Source organism: Perognathus longimembris, chromosome 3 (assembly GCF_023159225.1).
Source record: "Perognathus longimembris pacificus isolate PPM17 chromosome 3, ASM2315922v1, whole genome shotgun sequence".
In the NCBI taxonomy this organism is placed as follows: Eukaryota; Metazoa; Chordata; class Mammalia; order Rodentia; family Heteromyidae; genus Perognathus; species Perognathus longimembris.
In genome coordinates this window covers 87,615,218-87,643,178 of record NC_063163.1, presented here as the reverse complement: position 1 = coordinate 87,643,178, position 27,961 = coordinate 87,615,218, and the positions used below count along the sequence as shown (strand labels likewise).

Sequence of the window (27,961 nt, the reverse complement as noted above, 5' to 3'; positions counted from 1 at the left end):
AGCCTTGAGCGGGAAGAAGCCAGGGACAGTGCTCAGGCCCTGAGTCCAAGGCCCAGGACTGGCAAAAAAAAAAAAAAAATGTTTTGATGATCCTCTGAATGTATGCAATTGTTTGTGTGATATTGTCATTGCAGATTATAACAATATAGGAAAATTCTTAAATAGAATTCTGGGCATGGAGGTACATCAGCAGAACGCCTTGTTCCAGTACTTTGCAGACACACTCACTGCAGTTGTTCAAAATGCCAAAAAAAATGGAAGATACGATATGGGAATACTAGGTCAGTGGGCGTTTTTCCACTTGTGCTGTATATTCACATCCAGAGTGTTGTCTTACATTTCATTTTACTCTTTCTCTTCTAAGATCTTGGTTCAGGGGATGAAAAGGTGAGGAAAAGTGATGTGAAGAAATTTCTAACTCCAGGGTACTCAACTTCTGGCCATGTAGAATTATACACAGTAAGTCTGGAAAATGTGTTTATTTGAGGCGTGTGTTTGGATGGGCATTTACAAAAGTGAGTTTAATTGAAACCTTGTGGTTTCTTTACAGATTAGTGTGGAGAGGGGCATGTCCTGGGAGGAAGCAACCAGGATTTGGGCTGACCTGACAGGACCAGATGACGGCTTTTACTTGTCATTGCAAGTATGACTGTTTAGATATGTAACACCTCTCCCCCATCCCTCTCCCTCCCTCTGTTGAGAAAAGGCTTCACTATGTTCAGGCTAGTTGTGAATTGCCATCCTCCCTGTCTCCACTTTCTGATTGTAGGTGTGCACCAGTGTGTCATAATGCTTCTTCATTGCTGACATTGTAATTGCCACTGTGCTCTATGCCATAGTTCTAGGTGTATTTAGCTTTACTTTAGTGATAATTGTATGTTTATCTATTTTATTTAATAACTTTTGAGGAAATGTTACTAGATGGAAGCTAAGAATTGTTATTTAGCTTGGTGCCAATGGTTCATACCTTGTAATCCTAGCTACTCAAGAGGATCAAATCTGAAGATTGCAGTTTGAAGCCAGCTGGGATAGGAAAGTCCATGAGACTTTTTTTTGGCCAGTCCTGGGGCTTTGGACTCAGGGCCTGAGCACTGTCCCTGGCTTCTCTTTGCTCAAGGCTAGCACTCTGCCACTTGAGCCACAGCGCCACTTCTGGCCATTTTCTATATATGTGGTACTGGGGAATCGAACCCAGGGCTTCATGTATACGAGTCAAGCACTCTTGCCACTAGGCCATATTCCCAGCCCATGAGACTCTTAATAATCTCCATTATCTTCAATTAGCCATGAAAAAGCTGAAAGTGGAGCTGTAGTTCAGGTGGTAGTACACTAGCCTTGAGCAGAAAAGCTCAAGGACAGTGCCTATACCCTGAGTGTGAGCCTTAGGATTGGGACACATGCCCATGCGTGCGTGTGTGAATGCATACAAACACACACACATGAAGTTTTCCTGTCCAGAGCCCTTGTGTCCACTGCTTATAGATTCCATATATATAGTTTTGTTATTTTGTTTTCTGCCAGTCCTAGGGCTTGAACTCGGGGCCTAAGTGCTAGCTCTGGGCTTTGTGCTCTACCACCTGAGCCACAGCCCCACTTCTGGTTTCTTTGAGTAGTTTATTGGAGATAAGAGTTTCACAAAAGGGGCTGGGAATATGGCTTAGTGGTGGAGTGCTTGCCTTAGCATTCATGAAGCCCTGGGTTTGATTCCTTAGTACCACATACACAGAAAAAAAGCCGGAAGCAGCTTTCTGGCTCAAGTGGTAGAGTACTAGCCTTGAGCAAAAGAAGCTTAAGGACAGTGCGTAGGCCCTGAGTTCAAGCCCCAGGACTGGCAGGAGAAAAAAAAGAATCTCACAGGGGCTTTTCTACGTGGGCTGGCTTTGAACCCCAATCCTCAGATCTCAGCCTCCTGAGTAGCTAGGATTACAGACATGAGCCATTGGTGCCCAGCTTTATAAATTCTTAAATGTTAACATTTTATTATACTTAGTTTTCTTGGTTTTTCTTTTCTTTTTTTTTTTTTTTTGGTCAGTCCTGGGCTTTGGACTCAGGGCCTGAGCACTGTCCCTGGCTTCTCTTTTGCTCAAGGCTAGCACTCTGCCACTTGAGCCACAGCACCACTTCTGGCCTTTTTCTATATATGTGTTTTGCTGGGGAATTGAACCCAGGGCTTCATGTATACCAGGCAAGCACTCTTGCCACTAGTCTGTATTCCCAGTCTGTTTTTTTGTTTGTTTGTTTGTTTGTTTTTCTTCTTCTTCTTCTTCTTCTTCTTCTTCTTCTTCTTCTTCTTCTTCTTCTTCTTCTTCTTCTTCTTCTCTTTTTGGCTGCTTGACTGATTTCAGGTACATGAAACAGAATCAGGAATTTTTGTGGGCTTTGTTTTGTTTTTAAATCAGCTGTGAGGCTTGAACTGAACTCAGGGGCCTCTGTGCTGTCCCTCAGCTTCTTTTTGCTCAAGGTTATTGCTCTACCACTTGGCCAAAAGCACTACTTCTGGTTTTTGAATGGTTAATTGGAGATTAACGGACTCTTTTCTGGCCTAGCTGGCTTTTTACCACGATTTTCAGATCTCAGCCTCCTGAGTAGCTAGGATTATAGGTGTGAGCCACTGTTATGATCTTTTGTTGTTGTTCTTGTACAGTAAAACTTACTCCTGGGGCTGGGGATATGGCCTAGTGGCAAGAGTGCTTGCCTTGTATACATGAGGCCCTGGGTTCAATTCCCCTGCACCACATATACAGAAAATGGCCAGAAGTGGCGCTGTGGCTCAAGTGGCAGAGTGCTAGCCTTGAGCAAAAAGAAGCCAGGGACAGTGCTCAGGCCCTGAGTCCAAGGCCCAGGACTGTCAAAAAAAAAACAAAAAAACTTACTCCTGTCCCTTTTCTAAGGAATGCCAGGGCCCTCAGTTTGTTATCTTTTTAACTGAGCAGCTTTCTGTTGGATGCAGCCCCCTTCAAGGGTTGGGGGGAGGTGTGAGAAAAATGTGGGAGGAGGTAACAAGTTTGATAAGAAATGTGCTCACTGCCTTACATATGAAACTGTAACCCCTCTGTACATAACTTTGTGTGCTAGCGAATCTTTATGTTTTTCTCCTTTTTGTATTTAAAAGATAAGGAACAACAAGAAGACTGCCATCTTAGTTAAAGAAGTGAATCCTAAAAAGAAACTCTTCTTAGTTTATCGGCCAAATACTGGGAAACAACTGAAATTAGAAATCTTTTCTGATCTAAGAAAAAAGTATAAGAAGGTATTAATTGTGTATAATATTGTCAATTCTTGTTTTTTTTATAATATATTGAAACATTGTTTAGGAGAGCTGTGTCCAGACATTAAATTATTTTTTCAGTTTGAATCTGTTTCATTTTCCAAGACAATAATGAGTGTTACTGCATGAGCCCAGTCTTAATGTTACCAACCATTAAGGAACTGTCAGTAGTGTGATCTGAAAGTGTATGTGGTTACTAAAGCCAATTTACAGTGCTGAGGAAAATTCCACCAACTTTTGCCTATTTTGAGTGCACTATAATGTTTATCTCTTCAGTGAGTCTAGAGAATTCTAAGTAGCTTTTCCACAAACATTTCTATTAGTTTTTACTTTTGCTATTACCTTACATTAGTATTTCTAGCCACTCTTATTTGAAAACAAGTATTACTCAGCTTGCTCTTTAAAGATTTATTTTGTAGAAAGCAAAACATGATAATAGAACATTTTGAATCACATCCAATTTCAGCTGGTAGTGGGGCTAGGTTTTCGGTATAGAAACAATGTTAAGTGGCTGCCTCTAGTGAAGGCTAGGTTTTCTGTATAGAGATGATGTTAAGTTGGCTGCCTCTAGTTGAGGACCAAGTTAGGCAGCCAGTTTTATTGAAGATGGTATTATTTCCATGGGATTCTGATTTTATTTTCGCAGGTGGTTTCAGAGGACGCGCTGGTGCACTGGTTGGATCAGTATAATTCATCTGCAGATACGTGTACACATGCTTACTGGTTAGCACTTTCTTATTTCCTATTCTAAAGTGTAGTCAGGATTTAAACACACCTTCATTCATACTAAAAAGTCCTCGTGTAAATGAACAAGTGAACTATTGTCTGAAGTGGTTCATTTCATGAAAAATACTTACTGAGCATTTGTGGACCAGACACTATTGATGGACCCAGCATGTCCTGTTCCCATCTCCCCCCCCCCCCCCCGCCAGCCTTCCCCCCACCTCGCCGTTCTCTGTATTGAGGTATGAATTCTGAGCCTTGCATTTTCTTCTTGAGCAATGCCATGCTATTTCAGCCACAACTCCAGCCCATTTTGCTTACATTCTCATGTGGTCTTTCCCTATTGGTTACTGAAGACTTGCCACTAATCTCCTTTACAATAAGGTATTATTGGTGGTTAAAGAAATAGCTGTAAGTAAATGGGTATCAGAGGGCTAGAAATGTGTAGATGCTACCAGCAATGAATAGCCCTCTTACATTCAGCTGGGCAGGCTGCATGGGTAGATCCTACTTGACCCTTTATCTTGAAACTCAGCTAGAACTTTCAGCATTTTTTTGTGAATGTGTGAGCATATGCATTTTCCCCCTGTCTTTCTTAGGCGCGGCAATTGCAAAAAAGCAAGCTTGGGATTGGTGTGTGAAATAGGTCTTCGTTGCCGCACATACTATGTGTTGTGTGGCTCGGTGTTGAGTGTCTGGACTAAAGTGGAGGGTGTTCTTGCGTCTGTCAGCGGCACAAATGTGAAAATGCAGATAGTTCGGCTAAGAACAGAAGATGGGCAGAGAATTGTAGGTGAGTATGCCTTCCATGCAATCACCTTTGGCAAGGCCCTCCTGCTGTGAAGATAGCCCAGCCTTCCACTCAGGGCTCTGCGCTGAGCCAGGCCCAGACAATTCAGGGCCCAGGACTCACTCAGGTCTAGCTCTTGCAGGGAGCAAGGGCTGTGCTAGCTACAGGTTTCCAGCAGGAGGACAGTTAGTTCACAGGGTCTCCCTTATGTCAGCTTTCCTCTGTACACTGTTCTAGAGATGGACACTTTATGGCCAGTTGGTGCATGAGCTTTTATTTTGGCCCTTCTATCACGTTTTTGGTTAAATTAGTTGCCAACATGTAAAAATCAAGGGGATTCATATAGAACTCTGGGTTTCCAGTTGCTGCTGTCATCCTAGCTACTCAGGAAGTTAAGATCTGAGGATCACAGTTCAAAGCCAGCCCAGGCAAGAAAATCTGTGGGACTCTTATCTGCAGCTAATCACCTAAAGGCTGAAAGTTGAACTGTATCTCAAGTGGTAGAGCGCTGGCCTTGAGCAAAAAAACTAAGGCAGAGTACTAAGGCTCAGTTCAAGCCCTAGGATTCTCACCAAAGGAAAAAAGGGGAAAATGGAAGCTTATCTACAACACTCAGTCCGTGTTCACATGTGGCAGAGTTGAAGTTATTTTTAAGGCCTATGTTCTCCAGTTTGTTAAGCATACTCTGCCTTCTTTTTTTTTTTGTGGCCAGTCCTAGAGCTTGGACTCAGGGCCTGAGCACTGTCCCTGGCTTCTTTTTGCTCAAGGCTAGCACGCTGCCACTTGAGCCATAGTGCCACTTCTGGCTGTTTTCTGTATATGTGGTGCTGGGGAATCGAACCGAGGGCTTCATGTATACAAGGCAAGCAGTCTTGCCACTAGGCCATATTCCCAGCCCATACTGTGCCTTCTTGAAGTCACCAGTCTGGGAGAGGTTTGCATTTACAACCTTTGTCATGTGCCTCAGTAAATTGTAAAGAAAATTGTATCCTTACGCTTTTATGGAACTGAAAGATAACAAAAAAAAAAGTGCTATATTATTGGGGAGGCAGAGATAGAAGGATTGTGGTTTGAGGCAAGGCCAGGCCAAAAAAAAAAAAAAAAGTTAATAAGACTATATCACAACAACAAGGTAGATACTACCAGGTACATGTCTGTAACACCAGTTACTTAGGAAACGAAGTAGGAGGGTCATGGTCCAAGGCCAGCCCCTGGGCAGAAAGTATAAAATGCCACATGAAAATCATGTAATTGGAACAAATAATAAGGCTGGTGGCATGGCTTAAGTGGTAAAGACCTTGTCTACCAAGGGTGAGGCCTTATTTAAAATTATATTGGAGGAGGAGCTGGTAATATGGCTGTGTTAAAGTGCTCGCTTTGTATATGTGAAGCCCTGCCCAGAACTGGCAAAACAAAACAAATTATAAGGGGGAAGAAAGCTGTCCTTGGTTCTCAGGTGTTTAAATAGGGAGATGCTGTTGCCCTAAGACATGTGCTTTCACCGGGGTTTCTGTGGGAGAGATTGAGTTGCATCTTAGTGGACTACTACTGTGGTCATTGAGGACTTGCCTAGTCTTTCCGTGTAATGCTCGTTCATCACACTTACTATTATGTCTCATTTGGAATCTGCTGTGCTGTAAAATACAGTGGTTTCTACTGCATGCCACTTTATAGATTCTATTGCTAATTACAGGTTTGATCATTCCGGCAAATTGTGTGTCTCCTCTTGTAAATCTCCTGTCGACTTCAGACCAGTCCCAGCAGCTCGCGGTGCAGCAGAAGCAGCTGTGGCAGCAACACCACCCGCAGAGCATCGCCAACCTGAGCAACGCCTAGAGAACACAGCTTTCGGAGATGCAAAAAAATCAGGGACAGTTTCCAAAGAATTATATATTTTTTTCAGTTGTGCTCTCTCTAGTTAATTTTGGGGGAGGAAGGGCAAACCTGGAATAGAAAACCCGGAAGTCAGCGCCGCAGTGGTACACACATCTTTCCTTTGTTTCCCTTTGGGCCTTCCTTCTGCTCCTGGTTGTGGCAAGCAGAGGGAGGTGGGTGCATGTGTGTGTGTGTGTGTGTGTGTGTGTGTGCGCACTGTGCACACGTGTGTATGTGAGTGTGTGTCTGTCTGTCTGAATTTGTTAAAGGTTACAAACAACAGTTGGTTTAATAATGCTTGGAATTTCCCAAACTGGCTTTACTTTCTGTTCTTCAGTGCTCAGGGTTACGCAGCGCACCCACGCCCTGCGCGCGGGGTGTTCCCAATGCATGTGTTTTCAGTCTAAATAGAGAAAATATATATTGGTTTCTTTTTCAGACTTAAACAATAGGTTTACTAAAGCATGAGATGAGAGGTTGCATATCATGCCTTCAGGTTCTTTTGTAGTTTTTGTTTCGACAGTGCATGTCCTTGAGAGCATGCGTAAACAAGATTAACACAGAAGTCAATATGGGAAAGAAAATCTCGTAGCTGTACAGCATTGGTTATTGCATTTTGTAGTGTTTATACCTGGGTATTGCTTCGAACCCACTCCCCTGCTCCAGGTTTCTTGTCAAAGTAATGAGTACAAGCCCTTCTTTTGTGTGATAATACTCTTAAAGTTAATTTCATTGTATTAATAGTATTCCTAATGTGTGCTGAAAAGATAAGCCTTTTTTTCTTAACATTACATTTTCCTTAACTTAAAGATAGTTTAGAAAGCAGTACCCTTGGCTTCCATCTTGCAAACAGTCTTTTTTTTTACTTCATTATCTGACTGCTTTGTCACTCAAAGAGGAAATAGTACTTGAGTTGTAAACTAGACAATGAGGAAACACTTGAGGCTTCTGCTGTATGTTTTTTTTGTTGTTAATTATTGTTATTGTTGTTACTCAGTAACTTGAATATTCTTTAATGTGTGTAAGACATTGTAGAGTTTATTCCAAACTGTTAAAAATGGTAATGTACAAATGTGAATAGACATTATCTATAACGTTGGTAAGTTTGTTTCACCTATATAGATGTTTATAAAAACAAGTGAGGGGACAACTGGTCTTTTTGTTCCTCCTCCTCCCTTCCCTCCTCCCCTCTTTCTCTCTCTCTCTCTCTCTCTCTCTCTCTCTCTCTCTCTCTCTCTCTCTGCTTGCACAGGTTGCACTATTAAATTGAGATTGTATAGACCTGGTCAAAAGCTGCAAGATATTAAAATCTTGTAGATGTTAAATAAAGAAGTTGTTATACTAATGCGGTGGACTCTTGTTTAGGCCCTCACAGGGACTTTCACAAGCAGTCTTTTGGGGCCTCTTGGAACTTAGAATATGGAGGCAGCCTTTTAGTTGGTTATTAGCCCGTCCTCCTAAAGCATGAGCAAGGGATAGACCGATAGGAAACTTGACATTGGATCGATCAAGTTAGCTGTGTGTCAAGGATGGCTAGCTTAGAACCTGTTGAAAAGTTGGAGGCTTTCAATCTCTTGGGTTTCAGTTTGGTTGTGTTTACTCTTAAGTTTTCTTTGGATTTATTTATTCTTAGTGCTTAAAAGAACAAATGGAGCATAATTTCTGTTCCTGGGCACATTTTGCCCGGTGGCTGCAACTTTTATCCTCAGTGTAGTCCTTGTATATATCTCAGGCAGTGACCACATGAATATGGAGCAGGGTCTCTAAACCCCACGAGTAGCTGTGTACGCCCTGCTTGCACTGGTTCCAGTTCTGCTTTGAAACTGGTAGCCCAGTAGCACGCTCCAGCACGATCAGTGAAAAGCTAGGGACAATACTCGTCTGTGTGCACAGGACGTCTGTTTTGACAGGTCTTGATGTCTGTGGTGTTTTCCTATTGGCATCAGCAAGATTCACAGAGTAATGCTTGTCTTGAAATAGCCATCTTCATGTGCAAGTATGTTCTGGTCTTTAGAGAGAAACTTTATCATTTTCTTTAAAAGTCAGAAATATTGAGCATCTGATAGTCCCATGGTGCAGACTTGTACAGGGCAAGGCGCTGAGGTGTCATATTCCTGCCCCCAGGGAAAACACCTGGTACCTGCCCACACTGCCCTGAAAACGCCTGCAGGGCTGGGTTCAGCAGGGAAGCAGCAGCACTCAAGAGCCCATCCCATCATAAATCAAGTTCACAATAGTGAACATGCACACCAGGTCCTTTTAGGGGATCTGATGCCCTCGGAGGCCTTGTTCAGCCCAGCATGTGTCTGTTGGTCTCAGTCATGCCTTTTCTCACCGTTAGCAATATGTCTCTGAGCAGGCAGCTTAGCCTGCAAATGACATTGTTGGAGAGTTTACATGTCCATTGTGCTGACCCTCCTCCCCCATTCCGGGGCTGCCATGCTGCCACCGGAAACCTTGCCCCTTTCCTTTGGCAACCTCCGTGCCACAGGGTCTACCTGCAGTTTACTGGGTCACCCAGATAAGCTGTCCTTGATACTAATTTAGGAAAGCATTAAGAGGGTATTCTTTAGACAAGAATTCTTTGATCAAGTAAATGTGTTAAACAACTTTGTTTTTGCTACTAAATAGCAGATACACTTTTCAGTATCTTTTTAAAGTGTGCATATAAATTAGCAAGAACCTGCATCCAAAGCACTGTGGTTTTGTGTGAGTGTGTGTGTATGTGTGTGTGTGCATGCATGTGTGTGTGCATATTTATTCTTAGCACTTCAGAGACTTGTTTGAGTTATAGCAGTAAACCTTTTTGTTTTAGTCTGCTGTGTCTGTGGAGGTTGTCTGTAGCCCGAATCATTCATTCCATACAAAACTATGGGAACAACTTGAGGCAGACCAGAGAAGAAGGGGTCCCAGAGCGTTGTGTACATTTGAGCTAGAGGTACAAGGAAGCAGGTCAGCAATGATTGATGAGAATAGGAGTCATTTCTTAGTAAGATTAGGAGACTGGGCCTTGCCCAGCTTTCAGAAAGGGGCCAAGCAGTATGTGGTACAAAGTCAGGGAGGATGCTGTTAGGGTTAGGATGAGCTGTATTCACTGGGGTCCTGGTGCTAAGTGTTGGGATAGCTCCGCTGTGATGGTGGGCACTGCCAGGTCTGGTCTTCCTGGCAAGCACCACCGCCATGCCCCTGAGACAGCATTCCTTGTCACCACTCCAGCCAAAAGCATGTCTATGTGCTGGAAAATTCCTCTCTCAAGACCAGTTGTCTAATGCATGCAGTGTCTTTTCAGTGACTGGAGCAGATACCTGCAGCTCATGTTGGGGAGTGTCTTTTCTGAGTTGGCAAAACCCAGAACGCACCCTTTCATTGTGTTCTGTACTAATATATGTACATAAATGTATATATAGAGAAATAGTTCTTTTGAATTCTGATTGTAAATATTTCTTGTAAATTGGGATCCTACCCATTTGTTTTCCCCTTTTCCCTATTCCTATTTATTCTCTTGGTTTCCCAAGTGAGCATCTTGCTGCCCCTCCCCCATCCTAAGTTAAAAATCTAAGAAAGTATGAAAAACATCTGAGTTGAATTTGTTTCTGTGTTTTAGAATTTGTTTTGCATCTTTGCCGTAGAATTCCTGTCTTGCTTTGTTCATATTTTCAACATACCTAATGGTCTGTGTTCTGTGTTTTCATGACTTTATTGTGTGCAATGCGCTGTGTTGGGATTGCACTTGAGCCGTTTCTCATACTGTGTCTGATGACCGTTGACGCTCACTCATGTCTCTGGAAATGGTAGCAAGCCTGGTGTTTTCAAAATGCTACCCAGGCATACTTCCTTTAAGTTCTTCTCCATTCTTCAGTGTACTTGGGATCAAACCTAGCCCTTTGGGAAGTGAGACTTAGTCCCACCCTGCAGTTGAGGCCCTCACCCCTCAGGTGCCTGGCAGGAACTGTCAGGTACTTGAAACTGCTCCCCCCACCTGCCCCCCCCCCCGCCTGCTCTGCTGATGCTGCTTGTAAATCACTAATGTTTATTTACAAATTGAGCCTGCATTTTGATCCCCAAGTAACACTCAGAATTGATTCTTCCATCACCTTGGGCCATGTGCTTTGGCAAGCGGGAGACCCATATGTTAGATGATCAGTAGGTCACCTTGGGAATGTGCTTTGGAAACAGTTGTCTTCCAGAGGACCCCTCCACCTCACCCTTGCTCTGTAGGCTACCTCCCCCATCCACACACAGCCTGGCTTTTGGTGCTCCTCCTGGGGGTTTCCAGAGCTGTGCTGGAGTAGAAAGCTCCCAGGCACTCTGAGGAATTTGGAGGCCACCACCCAGAAGCACATTCCAGAACATGTTCCTCTGGAAAGATTGCTGTGAGCATTTCTTCAGCCTTTTCAAGTTTCCTTTGTGACCATTCAACTTGCTAGATATGTTGAAACTTTAAAAGTTGTCCAGGGAATTTAATCTATGGGGGCTCGGCCTCGTGGGCTGCCCTCGAGGGTGTCTGCCTGTGGTAGTCACCGTGCCTTTCAGCAGTCCATCTGTTACAGTGGTGGGTTAGGAGCCTCTTGATGTTTGCAGTTCAGCCTCCTCAGGGCAGAAAGCCAGGGTACTGGCCTCTTGGGGAGAACTTGCCTTGCTCAGACCCTGCTCTGCGGGCCTGTCCTGTCCTGCCCAGGCAGACCTTTGTGGCCAGAGGACGCCGAGACCTCGTGCATGCTGGGGCAGTGATTATGGCACTGAAGAAGATAAGCCTTCCCCCACCTCCCACGAGGGCCAGAGGGAGCATCTTCCTTCGGAAGGCATTGCCAGCTCACCACTAGCAGAACAAAGCATCCTGTTCATGGTTTATATTTTCAAACTACTGACCTGGTATTTCCATAACCACTTGTATCTCCCATCGGCCATGAAAGGTGGGAAGAGCTACTCTGTATCTGCAATAAAACTTTTGCCAGGTTCTACCTCCTTGAGCAGAGGCTATTTTGTATGTAGGCATAGACCCTCCTTTCCTATTGGGACATGGTGCGCCTGTTCTGAGACACCTGGTGGAATCCAAAGACCATTTGGATCGACATGGGAGTGAATTCTGGATGGCTGTGCTCTCCTCTCCGCACTGCTGCTCTGTTGATGCTCCACGCTGCGCTGTCTGTGGGAAAGGTCTGCTCTGGCCTCCATGCTCCATGTCCTGGGCACAGCACCAAATGGCCAGAATCAAGTGTTCCTGCCCTTCAGATCTGCAACCGTAACCATCAGTCCCTGCAATAAAAATGTGCTGGCTGCATGTAACAAGGTTTACTCTCCCAAGTAAAAGCGATCAACCATGAAGTGTAACAAATTCTGTATTTAGGTTTTTATTGTGGGTTTTGTGGGGTTTATTTTGTTTTTGTTTGGGTATTTTCTTTTTTGTAAAATTCCTAAATAAATTAAAGAAAATAAACTTCTCTGTGTGTTTTGGGGCTGGATGTGGAGCTTCCTGTGGGCCTGTGTCATTGTCACCCTGCTTGCCCTGAGGGCTGTTTTTCCCTGGTGAAGGGGGGATGGAACTTTTGCCCCATTTTAAGCTGAGCTGTAGAGTCCAGAGGTACTGCCCACATAGCATGCATGAGGATGAGGCCCCAGGGGATCCGTCAGAAGGAAGCACAACTGGAAATAGGAGTTATCGGGGAGTTACAAGTGCTACTGGAGCCCAGCTCACTTTAGGCTAGAAGTAGGCTTACAGCCATGCCATCCTGCCACCTTCAGTGCTTCAGGCATGGGCTGTGGCCCTGTCACCTGTCTACAGGATCTCAAAGCAGTGGTATCATTGCCAGGGACCTGGGGTCGGTCATCTGCTCCCTGCACAAAACATGTTCATGGTGCTGAGCTTGGCTCTTGGGCCCCATGGGTGTCTACACCTGCCAAAGAGCCCACAGTGATGCTGTCAGAAGCAGAGCATGACTACTGTGTTCATTTTCTCAGCCTTTGCCTTTCCCATTTTTGAAAGCTATGAGGATCTGTAGATACTAATTCTATGGAATTGCCACCTTATTTAGTACTTCCTTTCCAATGTTTAGAAAGATGGGAGCATTGGCCCCAGGCTGTTCCTGGTGAGCAATTTGGTGGGGATGGAAGTGAGCAGATGCAATCTCTGAGGGCTGCAGGAGCTATGGGTGTGGGCTCCCTTAAGGTGATGACCATTGAAGTGACATCAGATGCCAATACCCGGGTGCATATGGAAGAGGAGCACAGTAAGCCCAGGAGAGCCCACATTTCCTGCCATTTACTAGTGGAAGATGGGCAGGAAAGGATTCCACAGATGCTAGACAGAGCTGATGGCTTATGCTGTGTGTGTGTGATGGTATAGGCTGAAATAATCCATCCCAACTGCTTTAACTTTTCAGCATCCCTGTGTGGGAAAGTGTAGTCACTCTCTGCACTCAGCAAAGACGCCTGCATCCAGTCAGGTAGATGGTAGGGTCAGAACAGCCACGCTGACTGTCACCTTTGGCCAAGTTAGAAGGGAGAATGGGATCCAGGGTGGGTGTTTTTAACATGAGTCATCTAAGAGTCACTGTGGTCACTGGAGTGTTGAAAGGGCTTGAGAGAATTACAGACTTAATCCCTTGAAATAATCACATTAGAAGTGGTGTTAGTGTTTACGGAAATTTAAGCCATCAAATGTATGCGATAACAATACTAATTGAAAAATGAGTGAAAGAAGTTATGTTTTTTTCTTGTTTTGTGTTTGTTTTTTCCCCTTTGGCCAGTCCTGGGGCTTGGACTCAGGGCCTGAGCACTGTCCCTGGCTTCTTTTTGCTCAAGGCTAGCACTCTGCCACTTCAGCCACAGCGCCACTTCTGGCCATTTTCTGCATATGTGATGCTGGAGAATTGAACCCAGGGCCTCATGTATACAAGGCAAGCACTCTTGCCACTAAGCCATATCCCCAGCCCCCTGAGCTGCTTTTTGCTCAAGGCTAGCACTCTACCACTTGAGCCAAACACCACTTTCAGCTTTTTCTGTTTATGTGGTACTGAGGAATTGAACCCAGGGCTTCATGCATGCTAGGCAAGCACTAAGCCACATTTTCAGCCCACATATATCATATATATTTATTTATTTATTTGCCAGTCCTGGGCCTTGGACTCAGGGCTTGAGCACCGTCCCTGGGCCTTGGACTCAGGGCTTGAGCACCGTCCCTGGGCCTTGGACTCAGGGCTTGAGCACCGTCCCTGGCTTCTCTTTGCTCAAGGCTAGCACTCTGCTACTTGAGCCACAGCGCCACTTCTGGCTTTTTTCTATATATGTGGTGCTGGGGAATCAAACCCAGGGCTTTATGTGTATGAGTCAAGCACTCTTGCCACTAGGCCATATTCCCAGCCCAGCCCATATTTTGAGTACTAACTAAATTGAAAATTACTAACACATAAAAAGGGTAGTTTTGTTTTGTTTTGGGTCACAGGGCTTGAACTCTGTCCTGAGTGCCGTCCCTAAGCTCTTCCCCAAAGGCTAGTTTTCTACCAGTTTGAGCTACAGCCCTAATTTTTGTGGTGGTGGTTTCTACTTCTGGCCGTTTTCTTTTCTTTCTTTTTTGGCCAGTCCTGGGCCTTGGACTCAGAGCCTGAGCACTATCCCTGGCTTCTTTTTGCTCAAGGCTAGCACTCTACCACTTGAGCCACAGCACCACTTCTGGCCATTTTCTATATATGTGGTGCTGGGGAATCGAACCCAGGGCTTCATGTATAAGAGGCAAGCACTCTTGCCACTAGGCCATATTCCCAGCCCCTCCCTTGGAACTTTCTGTCCTTCAATCCTCTACCCTCTGGATCTCAGCCCAGTGGCTACCATGACAGACATGAGCCACTGGCACCTATCATAAATTAGATATTGGGGCTGGAAATATGACCAACTGGTAAAGTGCTTGCCTCATATACATGAAGCCCTGGGTTCAATTCCTCAGCACCACATATATAGAAAAAGCCAAAAGTGGCGCTGTGGCTCAAGTGGTAGAGCATTAGCCTTGAGCACAAAGATTCTTGGGAATATTGCCCAGAGCTTGAGTTCAAACTCCAGGACCGGACCAGCAAAACCAAAACAAAACAAAGAACAACTAATAAAGGACAAGAGAATAAACTTCATACTGAAGTTCCCAAATGCTCATTGGGTGTTCAGCCTCAGGTCCAGCATGTGTTGGCCTTGCTCCCTCCTACGTTGTATGTCTGCTTCCACCCTCTGGCACTTTTGGCACTGTGCTCTGATTGTTCCTTGTGGTGAGGGCCGTCCTGGAAGGAGCAGGATGCTAAGCAGCCTCTGTGGGCTTCACCCACCAGGTCCTAGTAACCAGTGCATCTCCATCCTGTCGTCGTGCCAACCCAAAATGTCTCCAAGCGGTGCCAGTATCTCACTGGGGACAAGTATGCCTTTGGCTGGGAGGCGCTACCCTAGGCAAGTTGGTCATAGAAAGGCAAAAGCTTGTGTCTGGTGTGTGTACACAATGTGGGCATGCTTTATAGGGAAGGCAAGAAACAAAGGCCACCACCTCTGAGATACACACAACACAAACGTGAATGGCTGACAGTTTGGAATATGTACAAATACCATTTCCATAAGTATGAATATTTATCAGCTAGTCATTTGAGAGCATGATGTAAAGAAGCCATCTGTGGACGCCTTTATGGAGAGAAAGATGCGAAAAGAAATGTGCAAAACACTTATTTTTAGAGTCCAATTCTCAGCAAGTTGGTCTCATCCCTTGGAGATGGCCACCGTGGGTGTCAAGTGCACCCTTCAGATCATGCAAAAGGAAGGCCATCCCGGAAGGAAATCCAGCGGCATGACCTGACAGGAGCAGATAAAAGTGCTCTGGGATGGAGGGGTACAGTGTAAACTCCTGGGTTCAAATCCCAGCACTGCTAAACATAGAAGTAAAGCCAAGTGTTTTGTCAAGGTGTCATGTGATTGGAGCATCCAGAGTCCTCTAACCCTGCTCCTCTCATCACAAGTCTCCAGTCATTCATTAATACTAGAGTTCTGGCTGGGTGCTAGTGGCTCATGCTTGTAACCCTTGCCTCAAATTGCATTCAAAGATGCAATTATTTCATTCAAGAAGTTCGGGCTGGCCACATATCAATGGCTCATGCCTGTAATCTGTAATTGTAGCTACTCAGGATGCTGGTATCTAAGGATCATGATTTGAAGTCAGCCTGGGCAGAAATGTCAGCTTCCAGGAGAAAAGCAGGGCTGGTGGCATGGTTTAGATGACAGCAAGCCAATCAAGCAAGTGTAAGACCCTGAATTCAAGTGCTGGTACCAGAAAAAAAAAATCTATCTAATATATGTAGATAACCTCCAGTAAAAACAAATATGAAGGACAGAGATGTAGAGCAAGCCTTGTCTGGGTGTGGTACTTGTTTGTGGAAGTGTAGAGGGTGAAAGAGGGTGAATATGGTCAAAATACTTAATGTCTTGCAAAACTGTTTGGTGTAAATCAACTGAACAACTCATGGGGGGAAAGGGAAAGGGGGAGGGGGGAATGAGGGAGGGGTAACAAACAGTACAAGAAATGTATCCAATGCCGAACGTATGAAACTGTAACCTCTCTGTACATCAGTCTGACAATAAAAATTAAAAAAATACTTAATGTATGCATATGTGTAAAAACGTAACAGTGCTTCTTGTTGAGATTAGTTGAAGAGCATGGAGGGGCATGTCTGACCAAGGTACATAGTAGCCAGGTGCCCTGGCTCACCCTTAGTAATCCTAGTCAGGAGACTGAGATCAGAGGATCATAGTTCAAAGCCAGCCTGGGCAAGAAAGTCTGTGAGATGCTGTGTTCAAGCCTTAGTATCAATACCAAACAAAAAGTTTCCATTTTACCACTTGAGGGGAGCAGGAACTAGTCAGACACTTGCCCAGCCAGGGGTCTGTTCTTTGTTATTGTCATTTATTATCCTTTTACAGGGTTTATTAGCTTATATTAACTATACAGTGGGCAATTTCACTGTTAAAGCAATAAGGGTTTTTTTTTTTCCTTTCTTTTTTGCTGGTCCTGGGGCTTGAACTCAGGGCCTGGGCTCTGTCCCTGAGCCTCTCTGTGCTCAAAGATAACGGTCTGGCTTAGTGGTAGAGTGCTTGCCTAGCATGCATGAAGCCCTGGGTTCGATCCCCAGCACCACATATATAGGAAGTGGCCAGAAGTGATGCTGTGGTTCAAGTGGCAGAGTGCAATACTTGAGCAAAAAGAAGCCAGGGACAGTGCTCAGGCCCTGAGTCCAAGCCCCAGGACTGGCAAAACAAACAAACAAAAACCTTGCACAGGAATGTTCATAGCAAATGTCCAGAGAAACCAGAGGGGCTGAGTTTTATCTCAACTAGAAATTGAGGGAAAAAATAAATATTTGAAAATGGGCTGGACTTTAAGGGGGACAGGTGTCAGAACAAAAATATACCAGTAGGAAACAGACTAGGAGAAAACATCTCTAGAAGCTCCTGGATTCTTACCCCCAAAGAAATGGAGAAACAGAACAGGTTGGGGAACAGAATTGATGCCTAGATAAACTTCCTGCTTGTAGCTTCCAGCCTTGCATGGCTCAATAAGGTGAGTAGCTACCTGATTACCCAGCTCTTGCTGTGTGTCCACCTGAATTTAGGTGCACACCTGGTTTAGGAAGAGCTAGTATGATTAAAAAAAAAAATCAGACAGATTGAAGTCAGCTGGGGCGGAAGAATCTGAGACTCTCTGATCTCCAATTGAGTGTCAAAAAGCCAGAGGGGCAAGTGTGGCTCAAGCCATAGAGGTATGTGTGGTGTGTTGAAATTATATGGTTCTGGATCTAAGGTGTTAAATAAAATGTTTTAAAAGTTGATTTCATGTTTCCTTTTACTTTCTAAAATAACAGTTGCAGAGGAGTGGCGTTTTATTTCCTTTGTGAGAAGGATGCCCCGGATCACCTAACGCCGAGCTGACTGCACTGGGGGTTGGGGGGTCCTCTTCCCTGCTGTCTTAGTCCCAAAGCGAAGGCTAGAGGGGAGAGGGGGGGTCTCCTTCCTTCTTGGGCGGAGAGGTCGATGGCTTCGCCACCAGTCCCACAGCTGATGGCTAGATGTGACCAGCTGCAAATACCCGCAAACCGGATTTAAAGAACCAACCAGCCCTAAAGGGTGGGCGGGCTTTGTAATGGTCGGGGCCGGAACGGTTCGGGCAGAACTCCAGCTCGAAGCCCCCCCACAGGTCCAGCTCCGGATCGGATGCGTGTGGTGACCGCCTTCCCGTGAGACCCGGCGGGTGCGGGCGGGCGTGGGTGCGGGGTGCACGGCTGGCGGGGAGGGGGGTGTCGGAAACTTTGCCAAGTTCCTCCCGTCGTGGGCACCGGGCCCGTGCGGGGGCGCGGGGCGCGCGGGGGCCGCTTGGCCGGCCGTCCACTCTCCCACTCTCGAAGGAGCCAGGGGGTCCCCAGCGGGTTAAAAGCCAGCAAGCCGTACGGTCAGACAGAAGTGTATTTGAAGTCAAGGTCGAGGACGGGTTGTGCCCATTCCGGGGACGCAGCCACACGTGGGCATCTGGAGTCATCTGCGGGCTTTAAAAAAAAAAAAAAAAAAGGTCGCCGCCGCCACCATTTTCTCCAGGTAATTTTCCATCGCTGCCCCCCGGCCCGCGTCCGCGGGGAGGAGCCCGGGCCGAGCCGGGGGCTCGCGCGGCAGCCCCCTAAACTTTGGCAAGTTGCGGCGCGGCGCCGCCGGAGGCGCGGGGCGCGGCCGCGGGCGGAGCCGCCCCCTGACGCGGGCCGCCCCCTCCCGGCCCGGGCCGGTGGAAGTTGGCGGCCGCCCCGCGCCCGCGCCCGATGTATGGGTGATATACTGCGGCGCGGCGGCGGCGGCGGCGGCGGCGGCGGCGGCGGGGCGAGCGACGGCCATATTTGCCGGCGCGGCCCGAGCCGGCAACAACAAAAAGTGCGCGGGCGCTCGGCGGGCGCTCGGACGGGCGCGGGGACGCGGGGCGCGGGGACGCGGGGCCCGCCGCGCCGCCGCCCGGCCTCGCCGCCGCCCTCGCCGCCCTCGCGGCCCGGCCCGGCGGCGCCCGCCGCCCGCCGCCCGCGGGGATGTCGTACAAGCCCAACTTGGCCGCGCACATGCCCGCTGCCGCCCTCAACGCCGGTGAGTGAGCGCGCCCGCCGCCGCCAAGTTGCGGGCCCGGGACGCCCGCGTGCCCGGCCCGGGGCCGGTCCCCAGCCCCCGCGGCCGCCGCACCGGGTCCCGGCCGGGGCAGCGCCGCCGCCGCCGCCGCCGCCATGATTCGGCGCCCGCGTTGCCAAAGTTGGCGGCGCGCGCGGCGCGCGGTGGGCCGGGGCCGGGGCCGGAGCCGGAGCCGGAGCGGCCGCCGAGCCGGGCGGCCGCGGGGTCCCCCGCGCCGGCGGATCGAGGGGCGCCGGGCGCGGGCGCGGGCGGGGGAGGCTTTCTCTCGGCTCCTGCCTCGCGCACTCGGGCGGCTCGGCGAGGGCCCCTGCCGGCGGTAGGCGGGAGCGGCCCGGCGTGCGGGGCGCCGGGGCCGGGGCCGGGCGGGCCCTGGGGTGCGCGCGGGGCTGGGCCGCGTGGGCAGGGCGCGGGGCGGCGGCCTCTGTCGGGCCGCGGCGGCCCCGAGCGTGCCGGAGCCGTGCGGGGGCCGCGCGGCCTGGGCGCACGTGCCTCGGGGACCCCCCGGGCCCGCGCCAAGCCCTCTTGGGCGGGAGACCCGGGAAAGAAGTTGGAAGCGAGCCGAGCCGCGGCCGCGGGAGGTGCGGGGCATAAAGGTGGGGTGGCAGCGCCTCGGGTCCCTATCCCGGAGCCTCCGCGTGCGGCTCTTGAGGATCCCGGCGTAGCCGCGGGGGGCTTTGCGCTTCCCCCGGCCGGGCCCCGGCGCTCCCGGGAAACTCCTGAAAAGTTCTCCGGCTGCCGAGGCGCCGCCCGGGGCCCCGGAGCCTCAGGGAGGGGGCCGGCTCCGTGCGGATGCGCGGCCGCCTCTGTGGGCGCCTGGTGCCCACCGCGGCCCCCACAAAGCCGAGTTGCTTTCGGCTGGAGAGGAGAGGTCGGTCCGAAATGCCACGCTGGCAGTTCGCCCCAACTTTGGGGCCTGGCTTCCAAACATCGCCTTAGAACTCAACAACATCCCGGGCGGGACCCAGACATGTCAGGTGCTTGCTTGCTTCTGTTTTGTAAACTTCTTGAGCACTGATGTTCGGGGTTTGCAAGGGCTGTGGAGGGCGAGGGGTGCTGACCGCGTGGGCGCCACCACCTTCCGCCCCACCGGTATGGCCCCTGGGGCACTGGAACCTTACAAAGACGGGCTTTGTCGCCAGGTAGTTCTCGTGTCTTACTTGCAGCCTTCCTCGCCAATGTCGGGGTCCCCTCCCCTCGATGCCAGCATGGGCAGAGCCAGAGACCTCAGGTTTGCCCTGGGATCGTTGGGACGAGCCCCAAACCTGGGATCTTTGGGGTCTGGGGTCAGTGGCAGGGTGGGACTCTAGAGCCCTGTTCCGGGTTCCTGCTGTCCTGGCCGGCTCCGTCTTTCTCCTGTGGGAGACGCCAGGAGGAGGGCGGAGCGCCCTGGCATGTGGGAGGCCGCCCCCCTCCCGGTGGACCCCAGTGCCGACAGCCAGGTTCTCCCCTGCCATCTGCATCCAAGATGGACTCTCGCGCAGCTCCTCCGCCTTCCTTGTCATCCTCCCTCACGCCCTCCAGCCCTGCCTCCTGCGCACGGGTTGCCAAGCTGCGGCCTGGCCGGCGGTGGCAGTGGCGGAGTTAGACAAAGCTCCCGCCTCCCCCGGCCCTGGAGCCCCCCCAGGCGCCCCAAGTGGCGGGAAGGCCGCCAGCTCCCCAGGCCCAGGCCGCTCTTTGTCTGGCGTGGGGGCGGGGAGCTGCGCCTGGCCCCAGGAGCTTCCTGGCCTCTGCCGAGCCCTCCCGGCTCCGCCACACTGCGCTCATTGTCTGCGATGCTCCGCACTGCCTGCTGACGTGGAGCCACCTCCCGGTGGCCTCCCTTAGCCCAGTCCCCGCTAACACGGGGAAGCGTTGGCAGGGGAGACCCCATCCCTCCCAGCACGGGATCAGTCCTCCCCTCCCACTTCTCCCGCAGGGCAGATGGTTCCCCCCCCCCCCATCAAAATGGGGGCAGTTCCTTATTTCTCCTCTTTCCCAGTAATCTCTAGACTTACCCCAGGACCAAGATGTAGTACCTAGATCTTATATTGGCCGGCATAGTTTCAAGTGGAGAAACTGAGGGAGGAAAGGGACCTGCAGGCTCCTAGCCCAGGAGAGGAGGTGGATGGGGAGGTGGGGAAAGTGCAGCTCCTGGGGGGCTGGAGGCCTAAAGGCCATTGAGTCTGTCCCTGCCCTTGCCCAAGGAGGTGTGGCCCTGTAGTGGCCAGGATTTGAACCAGAGTCTGGGCCTGCAAAGCCAGCCCCATCCATGTGCCTCGCTCTCAGGCCCTGCCTGGAGCTGTTGAAATTGGGGTTTGTCGTATTGAAGGAGCTATGCTCTCCCACCTTGCCCCACTCTTGTATGCTGGTGGCTGCACTGTCAGTTGCCAGGGCCGGTCCTGGGCCCCAGTTCCCAGCTTGTGCCACCTGCCCCAGAGCCCAGGTGCCTCACTGTCTCTGTTTGAGAGAGGTGGACACTGGACCTGGGCCGGTGTGGTGTGGTTCTCTGCCCAGCTCAGGGTCTCGATCCCCACTCAATACCTACACCTGTGACCAGGCTCATGACCTAGAAAGACCCTTCGGTGCCTCCCTTAGCTACTAGACCTAGATGTTGGGGTCTCCAGCTTGCTGCTTAGCCCTTTCTGTGGGGTGTCACCTGGGGCCACCCCTCCATGCTTCGCTCCTCCCTGCTCCTGAACTTCCTTCCTCCCGCCCCTCCCCTCACCCACACCAAATGAGCAGCTGGTTGCTTGGCCAGCCTGGCACCAGCTGTCCATCCCTGGGGCCAAGTCCACGGAGCCTGCTGTGTGTGAGAGACTGTTTGGCTCTGGGGGTGGCAGGCGGGCAGCTGCCGAGGAGGACGAGGTAAATTCTCCATGGTTACGGCTGTTTAATTCGCAGGATATCCTTTACCCGCTAATGGCCACTCGGACGCCATTATGGGTCTGGCACTCCCCAGCCACGGTTCCCCCCGCCACCCCATCCCATGTCCAGGACATGCTGCACAGGACTACCTGGTCCTGGCTGCTGGGCTGGACTATGTCCCCAGTGTTGTGTTTCAGATGTTGGGGGCTTGCTCTGCTCCCCTGGGGTGGGTCAGACCTGTGCCTCTGGGGGTGGGAGCTCAGAGGTGGACAGTCTTGTCTGAGGCTCTGTTCTCTAGAGCTCTCTGCACGTGTGTGCAGGGCACTTGCCGCCAGCCTGGGGAAACCCAGCAGTGCCTCTCCAGTCTTTCTCACCCTGTCACCCTGTAGAGGGGGCACACAGCACAAAGGCTTTCTATGTGAAGTAATCTGGGTCTGGGTCGCTGCTGGGTGTGTGGTGGGACATGGCTCTGGTCATCTGCCACCAGTAGGATGGGCTGGGCCAAGAACAGCCTTCAGCCCCGTCTTCCTGCGCTAACCCCCCCACCTGGATGGACAGGTTCTGTGGGTGACACCTGAGTGTGGTAGTAGGTCCTAGGCAGGAGGAGTTGGTGCTCTTCAATTGTACATGGTGGTCAGCCATCGAGGCCAGGCCTCTGGGCTGTGGCCATTGGTCGTGGGGTAGGTTCCGCTGAGGCATCCAATGGCCAAGGCTGGGAGGCTCCTGACTCCTCTTCTCCCTTGCAGCTGGGAACGTGCACTCACCGTCCACCAGCATGGCAGCATCCTCCCAGTACCGCCAGCTGCTGAGTGACTACGGGCCACCCTCGCTGGGCTACACCCAGGTGAGGCGCTGTGGGTGCTGGGTGCTGGGGATAGGCACCTGTGTGCCCTTGCCCACAGCAGCAGTGAGGCCTTGGAATAGAGGGGCGCCAGCATGTTGAGGGGAGCATGGGGAAGGGGAGGGCCAGAGTGTGGAGGGCTGGTAATACAAGTGGTCCCTAAGCCACTGCTTGGCTCATGATACTGTGACCCCACCTGGCCACCTCAGAGGAAGCCACCTCATTTGTGACCCTCAGAGCCCTGGGTGGTTGGCCGGAAGGTTCCCTCCCGGACCCCAGCCAGTGTTCCAGGGTCGCCATGGTGGCTCAGGTGGCAACACAGAGCCCCGCCATGCCTCACCCTGTCGCCTTGTCTTGGGAGGAGAAGCATCAGGACCTGCTCCCACTCACAGGGCACGGGGAGGATGGGCCAAGGCGTGGCCCAGCCTCGAGGCTGCGGAGACAAGAAACCAGGAAGAGGCTACACTTGGAGGCCTGGAGGCTGGGGGCTTCCACCTGGGAGCGCAGGCAGCAGAGGCAGGAGGAGCAGGCTCAGGCCTTGCAGAGGGAGCTGGCTGCCCTGGTGTGGCCCCAGCCTTGTGAGAAGAAGGTGGCCACGGTGGAGGAGCAGTGCCCACAGGGCCATGCAGGCCCTGGGCCCAGCTGGGTGCTTGCCTGGGGCTGAGGGCAGGTTTGGGGTGAAGGCTTTCTGTGGGTGCAGGTGGCCCCCTATCTGCTCGTAGATAGGCAGCTAGATTTGACCATTTCCATCCCAGTGGGCATCGTGGCCTGTGGAAATGCTGTGAACTCTGTCCTGGGGGCCAGGGCCGGGGGGGCGGTCTTTTCTCCTTTCCCCAAAGAGATAGAAAAGGATTTCTGGAGAATCAACCTCCCCACCCTGCCATTGTTCCAAGTGAGATGGACCAGGTGTTCCAGCCCAGGGGGCATGCAGCCTGGATGCCAGCCTGCTTTCCCACACCAGGCTTCCTCTGGTGCTTTCTCTCTGGCTGGGGTCATGTGAGGGTCCACTACTGGATCCCCTAATTCTGACTCTGACTCCAAGGAACTGGGAGCAGTCAGGTGCCCCAGAGCCCACCACCTGAACTTCTCATTCTGATTCTGACTCTAGGGAACTGGGAGCAGTCAGGTGCCCCAGAGCAAGTATGCAGAGCTGCTGGCCATCATTGAAGAGCTGGGGAAAGAGATCAGACCCACCTACGCAGGGAGCAAGAGCGCCATGGAGAGACTAAAGCGAGGTGAGCCACAGCTGGGGACACTGCAGCCTGTCCCCTTCACTACTAGGGACAAAAACAAACTTTGTTTTTTGTAGTACTGGGGTTTGAACTTTGGGCCTTGTACTTTCTAGACAGGTACTTACCTTTGAGCCACGCCTCCACCCCTAACAAATAAGGGACACATGGTGAGGTGACTTGAGACTCCTGTCCCTCAGACGTATTGCTTGAGGGAGGGGAGAGGAGGGTTCTACTTTAGCATGGGAAGTCTGAGGAGCCAGGGCCCTGGGCTCATTTGTGATCATGGTAGCATCTTGGGAAAGATCTTGACAACTGAGGACAGGATTCTACATATGTTTGTGATACATTGGTGAAGAGAGTGAGCTAGACTGGGTCCAAACTGGGGACTGGAGTTTGGGGCTGTGGCTGAAGAAGGCTTGGGAAGGGAGGTGGAACCCAAGTCAGGTGGGCACTGCTCTGCCCTGGGCACTGCGGTTGGGCATCAGAGCAAGGAAGTTCTGGTAACTGGTGTGCTGGGGGGTGAGGGGCGGTTCCTGGAGCATGCTGGGCCCTCAAGTCTGACAGTTTGATGTGGTTGCAGTCAACACAGAAGGGCCTCCTAAGTGGTCAGTGAGGAAGCCTAGTACCAGCCATTCCCACACAAGTGTGTGGCAACAGGAGGAAAAGGGGAATAGAGGTGTGGAATTAGCTTTTTTTTTTAAAAAGAAAAGATGGGTGGGGAGGGGGTGGGAACTTGCCATGTTGCTGCTCTCCAAGTCCTCATCTCAAATGATTCTCATGCTACAGCCTCCTGAGTAGACAGACGGGACTATTGGTGTATCACCATGCCCAACTTATTTGGGTGGTGTAGGTGAAGGCCCTTTAGTTCTCTTCCAGCTTGAGGATCCTGATTGTTGGAGTAAGTGAATGAGCCTCTGGTTGTGTTGCAGGCATCATTCATGCTCGAGGCCTGGTTCGGGAATGCCTGGCCGAGACCGAACGGAATGCCAGATCCTAGCCTCCTGCAAGAGGAGCAGGCACAGCGGCTCTCCTGATCTTATGAAACTCTTGTTTTCAAAATGGTTAACAGTTTAGTATTTTCTCCTTTGGTTCACTGAGCTCTGAACCTGTTCTTGAAGAATGGGAAAAGATTTCTCAGTTAATTAGAATTTGCATTTTAAGAGATTACAAATGATTCAGGGTTTTTTTTAAAGCATTGATTTGAAAAATGCATGTGAAGTTATTTTACAGCAAACTTGTTTGCCCCCAAGATACCAGTGACTCCCTTTAATCTTGTTTGACTACATTTACATCACTGAAACTGCTTTTGCTCCTTTCCATAAACTCCTACCCTCTGAGGACTTGGTTCTAATGCATACCCACTGCGGTTTTAGGAGTAGCTGGTTCCATTTGCCATACTGTGTAGATTCTGCTTCCTGGAAATTCTTTTCTGCTTAAGCATTTGCATGACCCTTAGTGCTTTGAAGTCAGTCTTAAAAATGCACAAGTTATAAATACAGAAGAAGGAGCAACCTACCAAACCTGAAAAGCGCCCTGAACATTTTCAAACTGCCTGTGTGTACATTTTACTTCCACACGTACTGTATGTTGATCAAAACATCTGGAAGACTAAAACTGTTTGCATCTTTGTATTTATTACTTGATGTAATAAAGCTTATTTTCATTAACAATTTGTATTAAGATGTGGGGTCCTTGAGCTACACTCCCAGCCATGGGTTGAGTTCCTTAGGCAGTTTTAGAGCTGCTTAGGGAGAGGTTGGTGGTACTCATTAGTTAAGGGTGCCCTTGGCTGGGCGCTAGTGGCTCAAGCCTGTAATCTTAGCTATTCAGAAGACCTGAGGATCACGGTTCAAAGCCAGCCCGAGCAGTAAAGTCCATGAGACTATTGCCTCCAACTTATCACTAGAAAACTGGAAGTGGAGCTGTGGCTCAAAATGGTAGAGCACTAGCCTTGAGCATAAAAGCTCAGAGACAGTGCCCAGGCCCTGAGCTGAAGCCGCATGATGGACAATAAATTAAAGGTGCCTTCCCTGAGGCCCCAAAAGACTGTGATATTATTGCGCAGCTAGCCAAGGAGGGTGCTTGCGTAGGTCACAAGTTGGGGGTAACAGTTGCATTGTGGGTATATCTTATCTGCAGCACAGAAAGCTGCTAGGAACGAAGCCAGCAGGAGCCATGTCCTGGCTTGGTGACTTGCCATAGCCCCCTCCAGCCATTTTCTGCTGGTGGTGCTTATCCTTTTCTAGTGCCACAAGATCTGTTCTTCATAGAATGTGATAAGCAAACCCTGGCTGCCCCACCTGGTGCTGGAGAGAAAAATGAGTGAAGTATTGAGGATCCATGGTGGTGTGCATACTGTGGGCATAGAGGGTGGCATTGAGGTGTGGTTGGTTTTGTAGGCACCAGCCATTAAGAGTCTGAAGGCTGATGGCACTGGGGCCCAGGGAGGAGCTTCAAATTGAGACCTCTGGCCACAGTTCTGGCTTCCCGCTGTTAGGGATTTCTTGCCTTTCAGTCTTGGAGACTGGAAAGGTCGCATGAACTAACAGGTGTGCAAGCATCCCAGACAGCTCGCTCCAAGGTGAGAAGCGCCCCATGGTGGCCTTGGAAGAAAGCTTTACCCGATGTGCGTCCAGGGTGCTCAGCTTGGCCTGTGGCACACACTGTACTCCGCTGTAGAGCTGAGGCCAGCTGGGGCCAGCGACAGCTCTGTTTCCCCATGTTCTATCAAAGTCTAGTGAGTTCTAACAAGGCAAGTTGTTAACAGTGGATTTAAACACACATGAAGCCAGTAGGTCAAATGGTGATGCAAAGCCAAAACAATCCAATTCTGAGACCTCATCTCTAAAATCTATCTCCATATTAACATTTTTTTTTTTTTTTGGCCAGTCCTGGGGCTTGAACTCAGGGCCTGAGCACTGTCCCTGGCTTCTTTTGCTTAAGGCTAGCACTCTGCCACTTGAGCCACAGCGCCACTTCTGGCCTTTTTTATATATGTGGTGCTGGGGAATTGAACCTAGGGCTTCATGTATACGGGGCACTCTTGCCACTAGGCCATATTCCCAGCCTGTCAAGAGATTTTTACTTGGCTAGTAACTCATCATTCTCTCTCAACTTGACCTTAGGGTGTTTTTAAGACAGTCTTGATATGCCGGCTTTGAACTTAACTATCAACCCATCTTAGCCTCCTATGTGCTTGGATTAGAGCAGTGAGCCTTGGACCTAGCCAGAACATATGACTCATGTCACAGTGATGTGGCACTTAGTGGATAATGTGCCACTAAATGCCATTGACTAAGCTCTCCATAAAAGTGGATGGCTTAATAGTATTTTTTCCAAGTGGTTTCATTTCTGACTTTTTTTTTGTGCCAGTTCTGGGGCTTGGACTCATGGCCTGAGCACTGTCCCTGGCTGCTTTTTGCTCAAGGCTAGCACTCTGCCACTCGAGCCACAGTGCCACTTCTGGCCATTTTCTATATATGTGGTGCTGAGGAATTGAACCCAGGGCTTCATGTATATGAGTCAAGCACTCTTGCCACTAGGCCATATTCCCAGCACCCCCTGGCTTTTTTTGCTCAAGGCTAGCACTCTACCACTTGAGCCACAACACCACTTCTGGCTTTTTCTGTTTATATGGTGCTGAGGAATTGAACCCAGGGCTTCATGCATGCAAGGCAAGCATTCTACCGCTAAGCCATATTCCCAGCCCTCTAAAACCCTTTTTTTAGTCATTCATGGGGCTTAAACTTGGGACCTAGGTGCTGTTCCTGAGTTCTTTTAGCTCAAGGTTAGCTCTCTACTACTTGAGCCATAGCACATTTCCAGCTTTCTGGTGGCTCATTGAAGATAGACTTTCCTGCCTGGGCTGGCTTTGAACTGCGATCTCCAGGTCTTAGCCCCTTGAGTAGGATTATAGGTATGAGCCACCAGCAACTAGCTATTTCTAGCCTTATTAAAATAAATGCACAAGGCAATGTCTACCAAGAAAAATATGGGAAACCAAGCACCAAGTAGTAATGGCTTGTGTTTAAAAGTTTTATTTGTTGTAATTTTTGTCATAGTGGGGTCTGAACAGAGCCTCACTTTGCAAAGCAGGTGCTCTGCCATGACCCCTAGCTCTAGAGTTTTAGTCACCCCCTCCCCCTCGCCAAGTCTTGGGGCTTGAACTCATGCCTGTGCATTGTCCCTAAGCTTCTTTTGCTCATTTTGCCCCTTGA

General features: G+C 49.9%; 2 protein-coding genes across 8 annotated transcripts in view; both read left to right on the top strand.

Moving 5' to 3' along the window:
- Sbno1 (strawberry notch homolog 1) overlaps nucleotides 1-22,560 on the top strand; it is a 66,080-nt gene extending 43,520 nt beyond the window's left edge. For 5 of the 6 annotated variants that reach the window (XM_048343096.1, XM_048343095.1, XM_048343094.1 and 2 more), the window contains 7 exons: nucleotides 135-281; nucleotides 365-459; nucleotides 551-643; nucleotides 3,113-3,250; nucleotides 3,915-3,991; nucleotides 4,591-4,784; nucleotides 6,475-12,106. In XM_048343096.1, the coding sequence (XP_048199053.1) occupies nucleotides 135-281; nucleotides 365-459; nucleotides 551-643; nucleotides 3,113-3,250; nucleotides 3,915-3,991; nucleotides 4,591-4,784; nucleotides 6,475-6,617 (887 nt within the window). In that variant the 3' untranslated portion in view covers nucleotides 6,618-12,106. Of the gene's footprint in view, nucleotides 1-134; nucleotides 282-364; nucleotides 460-550; nucleotides 644-3,112; nucleotides 3,251-3,914; nucleotides 3,992-4,590; nucleotides 4,785-6,474; nucleotides 12,107-22,549 lie in introns of those variants that run through there. The other variant, XR_007210479.1, reaches the window with a different exon arrangement.
- On the top strand, nucleotides 18,106-25,414 carry Cdk2ap1 (cyclin dependent kinase 2 associated protein 1). 2 transcript variants are annotated; one of them, XM_048343103.1, is made up of 4 exons: nucleotides 18,106-18,260; nucleotides 22,418-22,515; nucleotides 23,621-23,747; nucleotides 24,674-25,414. In XM_048343103.1, the coding sequence occupies exons 2-4, from the start codon at nucleotides 22,447-22,449 to the stop codon at nucleotides 24,739-24,741; spliced, it is 264 nt and encodes an 87-aa protein (XP_048199060.1). In that variant the 5' UTR covers nucleotides 18,106-18,260; nucleotides 22,418-22,446; the 3' UTR covers nucleotides 24,742-25,414. The 2 variants fall into 2 exon arrangements, with proteins under 2 accessions (XP_048199060.1, XP_048199059.1); XM_048343102.1 differs by lacking the exon at nucleotides 18,106-18,260 and adding an exon at nucleotides 18,327-18,788.
- Nucleotides 25,415-27,961: the final 2,547 nt, after the last annotated feature.

Bases quoted from the DNA above. Each gene is read 5' to 3' on its own strand.
- Cdk2ap1 (XM_048343102.1), top strand. From the start codon at position 18,734: ATGTCGTACAAGCCCAACTTGGCCGCGCACATGCCCGCTGCCGCCCTC. The intron at 18,789-22,417 runs GTGAGTGAGCGC...TCTCCCTTGCAG, and splicing joins CGCTGCCGCCCTCAACGCCG to CTGGGAACGTGCACTCACCG. The intron at 23,748-24,673 runs GTGAGCCACAGC...GTTGTGTTGCAG, and splicing joins CATGGAGAGACTAAAGCGAG to GCATCATTCATGCTCGAGGC.